This window comes from Camelus dromedarius, chromosome 6 (assembly GCF_036321535.1).
Source record: "Camelus dromedarius isolate mCamDro1 chromosome 6, mCamDro1.pat, whole genome shotgun sequence".
In the NCBI taxonomy this organism is placed as follows: Eukaryota; Metazoa; Chordata; class Mammalia; order Artiodactyla; family Camelidae; genus Camelus; species Camelus dromedarius.
In genome coordinates, this window is record NC_087441.1 from 44,406,167 (window position 1) to 44,421,038 (window position 14,872).

General features: G+C 38.8%; 1 protein-coding gene and 1 pseudogene across 1 annotated transcript in view; both read left to right on the forward strand.

The window, feature by feature from the left end:
• AK9 (adenylate kinase 9) overlaps positions 1-14,872 on the forward strand; it is a 97,006-nt gene that overhangs the window by 16,790 nt on the left and 65,344 nt on the right. The window contains exons 7-9 of the mRNA XM_064486789.1: positions 1,430-1,558; positions 4,930-5,004; positions 10,032-10,130. Of these exons, the coding sequence (XP_064342859.1) occupies positions 1,430-1,558; positions 4,930-5,004; positions 10,032-10,130 (303 nt within the window). The remainder of the gene's footprint in view (positions 1-1,429; positions 1,559-4,929; positions 5,005-10,031; positions 10,131-14,872) is intronic.
• On the forward strand, positions 10,354-12,036 carry LOC116154496 (alpha-2-macroglobulin receptor-associated protein-like; annotated as a pseudogene).

Below are 14,872 nucleotides of genomic sequence, written 5' to 3' on the forward strand. Positions count from 1 at the left end.
AGTATGCTAGTACCTGTACCTGTAGCTAGTACCACACTGGACAACACAAGTCTAACCTTTTACCCTGCTTTATTTCTCTCACAGTACTTACTTTCTGAAATTATCTTATTTGTTTACTTGCTTATTATCTGTCTATCCAAAGAATGGAAGCTGTATGCAGCAAGGACTGTATCCCCTGTGCCTGTAACAGGCTTGGCATATAGTAGGTGCTTAATAAGAAGTTATATACTGACTGAATGCAGGAGTGTGCTACCAAAGCCCTCTGCTAGAGAGAAAAGAGCATCAGTGTCTTTTGGAAAAGATACCATATATTAAGCCACTTTGAAATGTGCAATCTTTGGTCCAGTGATTCTACTTTTAGGAACTACTCTAAGGGAAAATGTTAGCAATATAAAGACTTATCTACAAAGCTATTCAGTGAAGCATTATTTAGAATTGTGAAACATTCTTGTCCAACTACAGAATAATGATTAAGCAATTGGGGGGATGAAGAAAGAGATAAACCTAATTACCTCCCCTGCAAAAAAGAAAAAATACAGAAAAATAAACAATTGTATATTTAGGGCTGTTAATGTATTATTTGACCTTGAAAATAGTATTTTAAAACATTTCAAACAGGTTATGAAATGGCTTATATAATAATACAATTCAAATTGTATAAAATATGGATGCCTGTATATTGATAAAAACTAGAAATGATTAATAATTAAGATAATAACTGTGATGACAATAGTAGGATAATATGATATTGAATGCCTAGCAGGTCTTGGGCTGAGAACTGCACATACTATTCCCTCTGCCTTGAAATGTTCTTTCTTCAGAAATCTGTGTCTCTACTCAATGTCACTTCTTCAGAGAACCCTTTTGTGACCACCTTCTCCCATCACTCTCTATCTCCTCTCCCCTGCCTCATCTTTCTTCCTAGCTCTTACTACCACCGCCTTAACTGTGATGTATCTATTTGTCTACTTAGTTATGCTTCGTCTTCCCCAACTGGGATGTGAGCTCTAAGAGCCCAAGGGTCTTAGTTTTGTTCTTTGTTGTATCTCAAGTTCCTAGAACAGTGTCTGGCACAGAGTAGGCACTTAATCAATCATTACTAAGTGAATGAATCAATGAGCTACAAGCTTAGGTATTCAGAGAAAATCTAATTTCTTTATTCTGTCTCTAAAAATCTGGTTGTTCTTCCCTACTTACTGGGGAGCAAAAAGAAATTAACAAGTATCCAAGTCAATTTAAAGCTTTATTCCATCTGATAAAGACCCCTCCGGGGTGTTCAATCTTTCTAAAATAAAAATCCTCAGTTTCTCATCTTCCCTTCTCCCTGCTTCTCACCCCAAAATGGCATCTAAGTATAGGGAGGGAGGGGTCTGACTTGTAAATGAAGTAATCATTAACATAAAGACATTTAACATCTCTTTCCATTTAGGCATTTATTGCTGAAATGCAGATGGTGGCTGAAATTCTTCAACATCTAGTTCAAAGGCCTGAGGATTATCTGGAAAATATCGAGCACACTGTTAAACTTTATAAGGATATCATTCTGCATCCTTTAGAAGTAAGAACAAGATGTATGCTGAAAAATGGGAATGTCAATTTTGTTTTATCCCTAGCTAAACAGCCTTCACATTTCTTCACCTCATGTATTATCTGTCCAATTCTCCTCCTCTTGAGCTTGGTAGAATGCTGTCAAAATAAGGCTTCATCCCAAAAGCTGTTTCACAGACCAATATTATTTCACTCTTACAAAGCAGCAACGTTGCTGAAAAGTGATAAATGAATTGCATTTTTCAGAAGTCACTAGGGGAATTTATCTGTGGTTGGAGGTTAGAAAGCCCATATTAAGAGACTATTTTGTAAAAACATTTTCAATCCATAATTTATGGTTTTATCAAAACAAATATGCACTTAAGGTGCATCTTTTATTCTCAAAGGAATTGTTAATTTAGTTAAATTGCAATCTAAAGAAGAGCTATCCCAAACTGGTTTCTCTGGCTATCCCATTCAAAGTTGATTATATGTAAACATGCTAAGGCCATTATACATTGTAATAGGAAAGTTTTAATTAAAATGATTAGCATTTTTAAAGTATGCTTACTAAAATTATGATTATTGAAAAGCATATTTTTGTGGTCAAAATCTAGGGCAGACTCTGCCCAATTTGTGTTGGAGATTTATTCAGCAAATATTTATTGTCTAGTATTTGGCCAGATACCATAATGAGTGATAGAACTACAAAGACAAAGAAGTTGCCTCTTCCTGTTTGATAGAGAAACTAGAAGAATTTATTTCATGATACTTTATAATGTTTATATATTTTTAGAGATGAGTAGATCATTTTCATTCCCATTGTCTACCCCCCTCCCATGAGAACTAAATTAGATGTTTTCTTTTTTTAACTGTAGTTGGTTTACAATATTGTGTTAGTTTCAGGTATACAGCATAGTAATTTAGTATTTTTCTTTTCTTAGGTATGACTTTGATTCCTCCCTTCTTCCTCTTCTATCCCTGGCCTTTAAACATAGCTTCTTAAGGGTAATTTACATGTCTATCTATAATGTTCTTTCTCCTTCAACAAAAATATTCTGCATATTCCTTAAGTGACTGGCGTTGGGTATGAAATAAAGCATAATTAAAATCAGATTCAGAAAATTAGAAAACACTCATGGGCAGGGTGTTGGAGTGGGAAGCAGAGATGGTCTCTTCAAGGATAGGGACAAGGTCTTACATCCTAGCATCACCAATGCCCAGTGCTGTGCCCATAGTCTGGCGAGTGATAAATACTTAACAGATGTTCAGCTGAACAACTGATGAGATCACAAGGGAAAAAAATGACAGCTTCAATTTCATTACATGTAAAACTTCTGGAAATAATTTTTTTTTAAACCTCACCCAAATTAAAAGACAACAAACTAGAAAAATATCCATATCAAGTATGAGAAAGGATTTAAAGCTTTGATATATTAAGAGGTCATAGAAATGATTTTTTTAAGCCCATAAGGTCTCACCCTCCTGAGGATAAATGGGCAATAAATATAAACAGACAAGACAATTCACAAAAATGAAAGACAAAAGAGTAACAAGCCTGTAAAAATGTTTAGCTTCACTGATAATAAAGAAATGTTAATCTAAATAAATAAATATTTCCATGACCAAATTTTAAACGATGAACAAGGAATAAGAATTCTTAATTCCAGCAAGTATCTATGGTAAAGCAAACACTCTCATATCCTGCTGAAAGGAATATAAATTAGTAGGGTGGTTTTTAAATAGCTTGTCCAAAAAAGCCCAGAAGTGGAAAACCTCTAGGCTCTGTAGCAAAGCATAGACAAAAATTGATTGTCCTAGTGCCAGCAGAGCAAGAATTTCAAAGCCAAGAACCTAAACTTTAGGCCTAGGTAACACTTGCTAAACAGTAAAATAACTGCTTTATATGGTAATTCCAGGTACTGGTATATGTGGAGGGAGGGGAGAGAGACCCTTAAAAGGCAAGAGCCAGCAACAATTCTAGTTTCCTCTGACCTGGCTGAGATGTCAGTTCACTTGGGAGGCCAAGACCACCAAAATTCAATGTTCCTCCAAAAGACATGAGGAAAGCAGGTGGAAGCAAACTAAACTGCATTATTTTCTGGTTTATATCCTGCTTCAGGAGTAACCAAGGCCAAGTCCTCATTCTCCCCTGTCTTCAAATCCTAGCTTGACTCCTTCCTGATCTGACCAGGTATATTTATCTTTAGCCTTATGAGTGTTCATACCCTTAGACCTAGTAAATCCACTCTTAAGAATCTAGCTTAAGGAAAGAATCTGAAATGCAGAAAAGCATAATGTATCATTGTTCAGAACATGGTTATTTATGGTTAAATTAATAATGCTGGCATAATGTTCCTTCTGCCTAGAAGAAAAACACTTAGAACCCAACCTCGCACAATACTATGAAAAACAAAATGCACCAGACAATTAAGGAGATGATTTTGTTCAGACTATTTCAACAGGGAGAATGCTCATTAATGAGGACTTCCTCAAAGAAAAGGAAGGGGGGCTGGGGCTTTATGGAGGCAGGTAAACAAGGCAGGTAAATCCTCGAGTCTTATGGGAATCATGGAAAAAGATGGAAATGGATCTTATCTGAGTCCTTGAGGAAGGGTGGAGGTGGGTCTTATCTCCCACCATCCCTCCTTTCTGGGAACACAAGGCTCAGATAGAGTTCAACCTTGCCAATGTACAAAAATAAAATCCAGTGGATTTTAGATTTTAATAGTTAAAAAAAAAAGTGGAAAAAAATTTACAAGAATATTAACATAACTTTGAGATAGAGAAAACCTAATTTAAGCAAGAAAGGAAATCTAAAAACAATGAGAACAGATTTCATCATAAAAATTTTATATTGCAGAAGATACCATAAATGACGTGAAAAGATAAATCATAGCAAGGTAAAATATTTGCAATCCATAATGGTTGGTTAAGACTTTCTATGAATGTTAAGGAAAAGAAGGAGTCTAACGGAAAATTGCACAGAGATTATGGTTAGGCAGTTCACAGAGATGGATATCTGGATGCTGAACATCACCCACAGCCAGGGGGATAAAAACTGAAATGAATTAATACCATTTTTCAACTAGCAGTTTGGCAGAAACTATTCTATGAATATATGCAGAGAGACAGAGGCCCCCAAACACTTTCTACTGGGGACGATTCTAAGATTTCAGTGTAGAGAAAAACAGAAAAAACAGGAAGAGAGTAAAATTCATGGTAAGAAGACTAAGCTTTTGTAAAAAGCTCTCCTGAGCACTGAAAATAACATCCATTACATGAGGCATAAAGCAAATAATTTAGCTTTAGAGATTCCTTCATGGTATATTAAGATTCTGATCTTACATTCAGTTTTGCCAATGATCCTGAATGATGAGGTTTTTCTTCTGTTATCTGCAGGAAATAATGGCTGAACACAATTCTCAGTATCTCATTGAGCTAGATGGAAATAAGCCCCCAGAGGAGCTCTTCAGGGTGAGTGCAATGCTCAGAAAGAATACGCCACAGTTTGGAAAATCAAAAAAGTATTGACTAGATTGTACTTAATAAACATCAGAAAGAAATTTACATTTTTATACCACTTATTTTTTAAAAAATTCATTTTGACACAAAGTTTTGATGTGGTATTTAGTCATCTGTCCATATTTAAATCAGAATTACATTCGAATTTAAAATCTCCATGTGACAAAGTGCCTTGAAGAAAAGTAAAAGCAGATAGCAGCCAATCAACACATGATATGATGCTTAACATGAGTCATAGGGAAATGCAAACCAAAGCCATAATGAGATACAGTTCGTATCCACTAAGATGGCTAAAATTAAAAACAAAAACAGACAATAAGTAACAAGTGTTGGTGAGGATATGGAAAAGTTGGAACCGTCATATATTGTCGGTTGGATTGCAAAATGGTCTGGCCACTTTAGAAAACAGTTTGGCAGTTCCTCAAAAGGTTAAACATGGATCTACCACATGACTTAGCAATTCAACTCCTAAGTATATACCCCAAAGAATTGAAAATAAACGTTCAAGTGAAAATGTGTATGTGAATATTCATAGCAGCACTATTCACAAAAGCCAAAAGGCAGAAACAAGCCAAAAGGCAGAAACAACCCAAATGTCCATCAACTGACGAATGGATACATAAAATGTGGTATATTCATACAATGGAATATTATTTAGCAATAAAAAGGAATGAAGTATTGACGTATGCTACAACATGGATGAATCTATTTTTTTTTTAGTAGAGGCACTGAGGATTGAACCCAGGACCTTGTGCATGCTAAGCATGTGCTCTACCACTGAGTTATACCCTCCCTGCCAATATGGATGAAACTTGAACACAGGCTAAGTGAAAGAAAAATCACAAAAGATCACATAACATAGGATTACATTTACATGAAATGTCCAAAATAGGCAAATCTATAAAGACAAAAAATAGATTATGGTTCCTTAATGGCAGGGGTTGGGTGGTAGGCTTTACCACAATGGGAGATTCTGGGATAAATGTGGAGTGACTACTAATGGGTAAAAGGTTTCTTTTTAGGGTGATGAAAATGTTCTAAGATTAATTGTGGTGATGGTTGCAACTCTGAATATATTAAAAACCATTTAATTGTACACTTTAAATGAGTAAATTATGGTATATGCATTATAACTCAATAAAGCTTTCAAAAAAAAGAATATATGACTATTTGGAAATATGATATTATTTTCACTATGAAAAAAAACAAATGACAATGAGGGGAAATAGTTTCCATGTTTATAAACAAATCTTGAATATCTTTTACTATTTAAATATTAAAAAAACTTCTGTTATCTCAGAAAAAAGCAAATATCTCAATAGAAAAAACAGGCAAAGGGCATGAGCAGGTAATTTAGACAAAATGTGTGATAAATATTTTTTAAAATTCTGTAATCAAATTATTAATCAAAGAAATGCAAACAGCATAAAGACTAAAGCAGCATTTTTTTAAACAAATTTATTCAATACCCAGGATTGTGGAAAGCATTTGGGAAATGCTCTTATACCCTTTGGTAGGAGCATACAGAAGCACAATCTTCCTGGAAGATAATAGGACATACAAAAGTTTTTTTAAATGTCTATAGTATATCCAAAGAACCCCAACTTCTACTAATTTACTCTAAAGAAATATATGGAGATATAAAGATTTTTGTTCAAGTTGTTTATAATCATAAAAAAACAAAAAATATTTTGGAAAGGTTTTTTTTAATGTGTGAATTTGAAAAATTAATGCATGATTTTTGGCTAAAATAATAGTAATTCTACTTATGATAACAATACTAAATGCATCATTTAAATATGTCTCATGTGATAACTTCCTACTTAGAATGTAAGAAAGAGACGGTATGGGGTTTTTTTCCCCCAAAATGAAAATACCTTCATTCTTTTTTTTAATTGCGGTGTAACTGACAAACAACATTATATTACTTTCAGGGATATAATATAATGATTCGATATTTGTATATATTGTGAAATGATCATCACAATAAGTCTAAGTTAACATCTGTCACCATACATAGTTATAGAATTTTTTTTCTTGTGATAAGAACTTTTCAGATGTACTATCTTAGCAACTTTTAAATTGGCAATAGTGTACTATTAACTATAGTCACAATGCTGCACACTACATATGCATGACTTATTTATTTTGTAACTGAAAATGTATACCTTTTGACTTCCTTCACCCATTTTGCCCACCCCCAACTTCTGGCAGCCACTTATTTGCTTTCTGTATCTACAAACTTGGGATTTTTTGGAAAATATCTTCATTCTGATTTTAAGAGTTATATATACTCATTGTTTTAAAATAACCAGAAAGAACAAAAGTACAAAATACAAAAATAATACAAAATAATCTGCATTATAAAAATTTTTAAATGCAAAAATATACAGTACAATATAAAATAATACAAAAATACATTACCTATTTCTTTAACACCTAATAGGTGTGTGGCATTATGGTAAGCTCTAGGGATACAGAAGGGAAGGGGTCAGATGAGTCCACCAGTCCCTCCCCTCATGCAGTATCCAATATATTGGGGGGAAATAAATATTTAAAGGGCCATTTGTGTTTAAATCTGGGAAGGTCAAGGTACTATAGGAGCTCATGGCAGAAGGGCAGAACCTAGTCTGGAGAGGAAAGCTGTATGTCTGAAATTACTTCTAGACTGCAAGTCCAAGGATGAGTAAGAATTAGACGTGAAGGCTGGGAGAGGGGAGAGAGGTGGGACAGTGCTCCAGGCTGAGGGAAGTCTGCATGAAGCCCCAGGGACAAGAAAGAGCATAGTAAGTTCTAGGAACTGAATGTAAGACTGTAAAATGATGAGTTTTTTAGGGGGGATGGGGTAGGAGGGGTGGGATAGTGCCAAAACTTTACAAATAAGCAGAGGTTGCATCAAGAAAGACCTTGTAAGCCATCTTAAAGAGTTTAGACCTCATCATGAGAGAGAGGGCAGCCAGTGAAAGGTTTTAAGCCAGAGAGTGAAAATGCTCCTATTTCTATTTAAGAAAGATCACTCAGACTGCAGTGCAAAGGGAAAGCTGAGGAGAACCAGACTGGTGGGAGGAAGACTAGTTCTGACTTTTGCAGTAGATCAAGTAAGAGATAGTGGCCTAACCCATGGTAGTAACTGTGGGAATGGACAGAAGACAAACTTGGGAGTGATTTAAGAAGTTTACATGACAGGATGTGGTGAGTGACAATGTAGGAGTACAGGGAGAGAGAAAAGCAATGCCCAGATTTTCAGTCTGATGTGGTTGGTGGCCACATAATAATAACACTGGTGGTGGAGCCAAATTAGGAAGAAGCTCCTCACTTAGAATATGCGCTTGCTAAGATCACCCCTGATCTCCTGACCAAAGCCCATGGTCACTGTTCAGTCTTCATCTAACTCACCTAAAAGCAATATTTGACCCAGCTCATCACATCTTCCTTCCAGCTCCATTCTTCCCTTGGCTTCTGGGACCCCACACTACTGCTATAGCCCCTTCTACTCCTACACTTTGCATCTCTAATCTCTACAGAGTTGGAGGATCCCAGAGCTCACTCCTTGTGCTCTCTTCTCTGTCTACCCTCATTTCTTAGGAGACTTCATGCAGTCCCATAGCTTTAAATACCTTCTAAATGCTGGCAACTCTTACATTCATATTACCATCTCAAACCTTTCCCCTGACTTTCACACTTGTATAATCAACTGCTACTAAATATATCCAATTGGATGTCTAATAGTCATCTCGGATTTAAATGTGCAAGATTAAACTCCTGATCCGCCATCACCACCAGCCTGCCCCAGATACACTCCTCTCACAGTTCTTTCCTCTCAGTAAATGTCACATCCATCCTTCCAGCTGCTCTTGTCTTTTTCTCACATCCCACGTCCAACCCATGAGCATACACAGCAGACTTCAAAATATATCCAGAATTTGAACACTTTTTAAAGCCTGGGACACTTTCCTCAAAATCGAGGGCAGAAGCTCTAACAAGCTTGGTTGAAACTTGCCAAGCCTGTTAAGGTCCCAGCTGACATTGGTACCCTGGCACTTCTGCCCACATTCCAAGAGCCAGAACAAGTTACATGGAAAAGCTCAATACTAATGAGATAGGGATTCCCACATAAACTAGGGAATTAACAAGGGAAGGGAAGAAAGGATGAATTGTGAGCAAATAACACAATCTACCATAGACTGCAATATACCATCAGGACTTTGTCTATCTTACCATTTCTCATTTCTGATTCTGTGTTACATATTCTTCCACATAGTGTCTGAATTAGTTTCTTAGTGCTGTCATAACAAAGGACCACAAACTAAGTAGCTTAAAAACAACTGAAATATAGCTAAAATTTACTCTCTTATAGTTCTGGAGGCTAGAAGTCTAATATCAACATGTTGGCAGAGCCTCACAACCTCCAAAGCCTCTAAGGGAGGACCCATCTTGTCTCTTCCAGCTTCTGGTAGCACCAGGCACCCTCTGGCTTGTGGCAGGATAACTCCAATATCTGCCTCTGTCTTTACATGGCTGTCTCCCCTCTGACTGAAGATGTCCCATAAAGCTAGACCTCTACAGGCATGAATATTTGGGGACCAAAGGGAAGGCTCTTACAGGTTGAACTGTGTCCTTCAAAAAGATACGTTCAGGAGCTAAACTTCAATATCTAAGTGTGACCTTATTTGGAAAATAGGATCTTTTCAAATGTAATCAAGTTAATATAAGGCCGTCATGAATTAGCATGGGCCCTAATCCAATATGGCTGGTATCCTTACGAGAGACTCATGAACACAGGGAGAAATGGCTATGTCACAACAGAGGCAAAGATTGAAGCGATGCACCTACAAGCCAAGGAACACCAAAAATTGCCAGAAAACTATCAGAAACCAGGAACAGCAAGGAAGTATTCCAGCTCATAAGCTCATGACTTTTTCTGAATATTTGAGATGTTCAAATGCCAATGTATTTAAAGATTTGTTCTTTAAATTTAGACAGTTATGGACCAACTTAAATATCTGAACCTACAAAGAGCAGCTGTGTTAACTAAACTTCAGAGTGCAGAGGAAGAAATTAATGACACAATGGAAAATGTAAGTTATTTTTAATTGTTTGAAAGTCTACCATTTCACTGTATGTTGTGACCTTAATTTGTATCCTTTCAAGGTTTAAAAGCATCTCAGGATAACTTTTATAAAAATGGATTTGATTTTCAGGAAGCTTTAATATTGGCACATATTCTCGTAGACACTAAACACAACAAAAGTTTTGAAGCAAAGAAAGACAATAAAATCAGAACAATCAACCACAGGAATAATGAGAAATAAAGAAACCCAAGTTCAGTTTAAAAATTTTGCAGCACCAAAGACAGCTAAGGCATAAAAACTTTACCTCAACTCTTTTAAGTACTCATTCATCCTCTCAATTATTCCATCAAATAAAAAAATTAAATTAAAATTACAAATTAAAAAAAAATTATTACTGTGTTCCTCGTCCTGGTACTGTGGATATGATGATGATCAAATTATAGTTGCCAAGTGATAAAAGGGACAAAAGGACTTAAAACTGGAGGATCTGATCTATTCTGGGAAGTTTAGTTTCACCTATAGAAAGGGGGGGGGGGGGGACTAATGCCAGAAGCATAAACAGATATCATAATTCAAGTACAATAATCTTTAAAGAAAGAGGTCATTTTGTTATTCTGTACTGTGTAATCCCTAGCCTTTAATGGGTGAACATAGCTGGAATGTGTAACACTAACAGGTGCTGAAGAGGAGGAAAGGCGGGGGCCTGGTGCACAGAGAGCCTGCGTACTTAGCCTCTTCTATGCCATCACTGGAAAGGAAATGAAAGGGAAATTTTTAAATATCTGTGAAACCTGGGGGCTTTTCCGTCCCACTGTTCCCGGGGTCTCAGCGTCCGAAGAAGGGTAGGACGAAGGCGGCATCGCGGAGGGCGCGGGCCGGGCTGCGCAAGCTCCCGTCACCGCAGCTTCTCGGGCGGTGACCCGCGCGGGGTCATGGCGGCAAGTCCTCGCGAGAGAAGGACGAGTCCCGCCCGCTCCCCCAGCCCCCACCAGCCCGCCGCCCTCGAAGCGGGAACCGGGTAGTTCCGAGTGGAGGAGCCCAGCCAGCTGTGGGAGATGGCCCAGGGGCGTAATCTTTCTCGCGTGGAAACTGTCCGAGCTCCAGGCTGATCTGAAGATACAAAATAAAGACACGAATCCAAGTGGAAGAAACTGAAGGCTAAAGGCTTCGATGAAGACAGAGAGAAAGCAGAACTTATCCGTAGCCTCTGTCACCCGGGCCTAGTACGGTCTAGACTGGAGAAAGGACGCACGGGGCTGTGAGCGGCAACTTGCTCAGCGCCGAGGACAACAGCCTGGAGGACCCCCGGCTGGAGGAGCTGTGGCAGAAGGCGAAGACCTCCGGGAAGTTCAACGAAGAATTGGACAAGCTGTGGCCAGAGTTTCAGCCTCACAGGGGAAAAGTCCAGGAGTGTAACAACCTTCTGGAGATCTGAGCAGGACCGAAGAAATTCACGAAAACGTCGTCAGTCCCGCCAATGTGGTCCGAGTCAAGGAGGACGTGCTGCAGAGCAGACGCGCCTAGCTGAAGGACGAGCTGCGGGACATGAGCCAGGGCTTCGACCGCCCAAGGGAGTCGGCCACCAGGGCTACGGCGCCCAGGCAGAGGTTAAGGAACCTCAGGTGATGGATCTGTGGGACCTGGCCAGGTCAGCCAGATTCACTGAGAAGGAGCTGGAACCCTTTTGGAAAGAGCTACGCACTTTGAAGCCAAAATCGAAAAGCATAACCAGTATCAGAAGCAGCTGGAAATTTCTCATCAAAAACTGAAATATGAGGAGAGCTTTGGTTACAGGGAGTGTGTCATCAAGAGCAAAGAAAGAGATGCCATGTTGGAGAAGAAGACCGAGGAGATGGGCTACAAGGTAAAGAGGCATTTGCTTGGTCTGTCCCTCTCACCACAATGAGCTCTGAGCAGGGATAAAGGCGGTACCAGGGGTCTGGGACCAGGGTGCTTTGGGGGTGGCTTGTACGTCAACAGAACCTCAGGGAAGGCATGATGGGGAGCAACAACGAGGGTCCTTAGCAGGAAGGATTAATTCAGATGCCCCCCTCCCAATGCTGGAAAAGTAGCTATGTGATCCCACCCCACCTGTCCCCCACTAGCAGGGCCCCTGGCCCTCGACAGAGCTGGCTGTTACCTCTGTCGAGAACGCTGATTTCCAGCTGCCTTTGGAGTGGGTCTCCTATGCTACAAGGTCACAATTTGCATCAAAATCTTATAAACCAACCACTGGAAATACTGTGTACAGAAATCCTTAAAAATATATAGCAGTATTAAAAACAACAACAGCAGCAACTGGGAGAATTTCCCAGCTAGAAAGTTTGTCCTTAGAAATTACTACAAGCATAAGCATGGGTCTAAGGTTATAGTTCATGGGACATGTGACCAAGGATGCCTGCCCTCTTTTTCATAAAAGAGCAGAAGTTGTAACTGTACACTGGAGTCATTATTCATATTCCTTAGGCAGTCCAAATCAGCACCAAATCACCTGGGAAGCTCACTGCACATATAGATTCCTTAGGCCCATATCCCATACTGATTGAACCAGAATGTCTGAAGGTGGGATCTAGAGATGTATTTTTACGACATCCAGAGGGGATTCCTATACTCACTTAAATTTGAAAACCCCTACTTTAAAGTTTGGGGCACTTCATGAAGGACCCTGGCTAGTCAAAATTGATTAATCTTTAAGTTCCTGAGTATTTTGAAGAACTTTAGATGGATGCTCTTCAACTAAAGGCAGCTGATTTTAAGAAAACTAATACAAAGGACTTGAATAGATATTTCTCTAAAGAATATAAATGGCCAATAAAACACATGAAAAGACAGGTAGATAGATATTCCAAAAACCAGAAAATAACAGATGTTGTTGAGAATGGGGAGAAATTGTAATCCTTGTGATGAAAAATGGTACAGCCACTAAGTAAAAGAGTTTGGTAGTTCCTCAGAATGTTAAATCCAGACTTACTATATAATTCAGCAGTTAGACATTCCTAGATATATACCCAAAAGAACTGGAAGCAGGGACTCTTAAACAGATACTTGTATACCAGTGTTCATAGGAGTTTTATGCACAATAGCCAGGAGGTTGAAACAACTCAAAATGTACATCAGTGCATGAATTGATAAACAAAATGTGGTATATTCATATGGTGGAGTATTATTCAGCCTTAAAAAGGAATGAAACTCTGATATATACTAAAACATGGAAGAACCTTGAAAACATTATGCTGAGTGAAACAAAACAGACACAAAAGGACAGATACTATATGATTCCACTTAAATGAGGTAACTAGAATAGGCAAATCCCTAGGGACAGGAAGTAAAACAGATTGCCAGGGGCAGGGGGAAGCTGGGAGCAGGGAGTTATTGTTCAATAGGTACAGAATTTCTGATTGGGTTAATGAAAAAGTTCTGGAAATGAATAGTAGTGATGGTTGAGACCATTTCAAATGTGCGTAATGCCACAGAATTGTACACTTAAAGATCATTAAAGTGGGAAGTTTTATGGTATATATATTTGACCACAATTATAAAAACAAAAACCTCCTCGTAGATTCTACTCTCCAGCCAGGGGTGAGAACCTTGGTTTGAAGGGATGAGAGAGACACAAAGACTTTATTGTGAACTCAGACTCTGTAGTAAGAGTGTGATAGCTGTAACATCTGATGAGCTGTTAGAGAGGCGGGAAGGAGGGGTGTGTGATGGGAGGAAGGCTGGCACCCAGCACAGCAGACAGTAAGAGCATTGGTTTCTCAAATCCGACATAGGGATTTGAGTTCCAGATCTACAGCCAACCAGATCTGTGACCGTTTAACCTTATCCTTTATTTGATTGTTGAAAAAGCTATAATAATCCCTACCAGATAGTGTTATTATAAGTGTTATAGAAGTTAAATTAATTGATGCTTGTGAAGTATTTAGAACTAATGGTAAAATTCAAAATATCTAACAGCTGTATTGCAGAGGCAGGGATGGCTTCATAGGCCAGTGACCTGTGCAGTCACACAGGACCCTGTACACCATTAATCTACTGCTCTGCGGTTGCAGTCTTGAAATCATTGATAACTTTAGAACAAGGGCCCTGTATTTTCATTTTATACTGAGCCTGGCCAATTAGCAGATGCTGTGAGGGGGCATTCACCTAACCACCACAAAGCTGGCAGTAGTGCTGAAAAAGAACCTTTTCTGGGCCAGGCATTAACTATTTAATTGCTGGATTGTGGGAGGGACACATGCATTCTTGCAAGATCCTCTGGTTCAGTCTTTCCAGAAAATAAGCCTCCAGCTTTCCGATTGAAGTCTTCTGGAGGAGTGGTGGCTGAGTGAAATGGGGCATTGGCTCTGGCTACTAGCACCTCCTCTTAAAGATTTTCAGCCAATCCTCCTGTCTTCTGCTCTCTATTCCCCTGCAGAGGTACTGAAGGTTCTGAGCCTCGCTAGGACTGTGCAGTGACTTGACTTGGTTGTTGCTGTCCTCACCCCACCCACACCCATGCTTGACATCACAGCACTGAGCTTTCACTTTTCTTGGATTTCAGTTACCACTTGTCCACCGGCTTTCTAGTTTACAAAGGTGTGTAGCTGGGGCTGCTCTAGTCTCTTCTCCCGTTCTCTGTGTCCTTGTGAGTTCATTTCTTTTTTCATTCCTCTGCTGTCATTTTCCCGAGGTGTTAGGAAAGCAGCAAACACAAATACATGTGTCCACTCTGCCTTGTTTAACCAGAGGCAGTCCTGATCATTTTT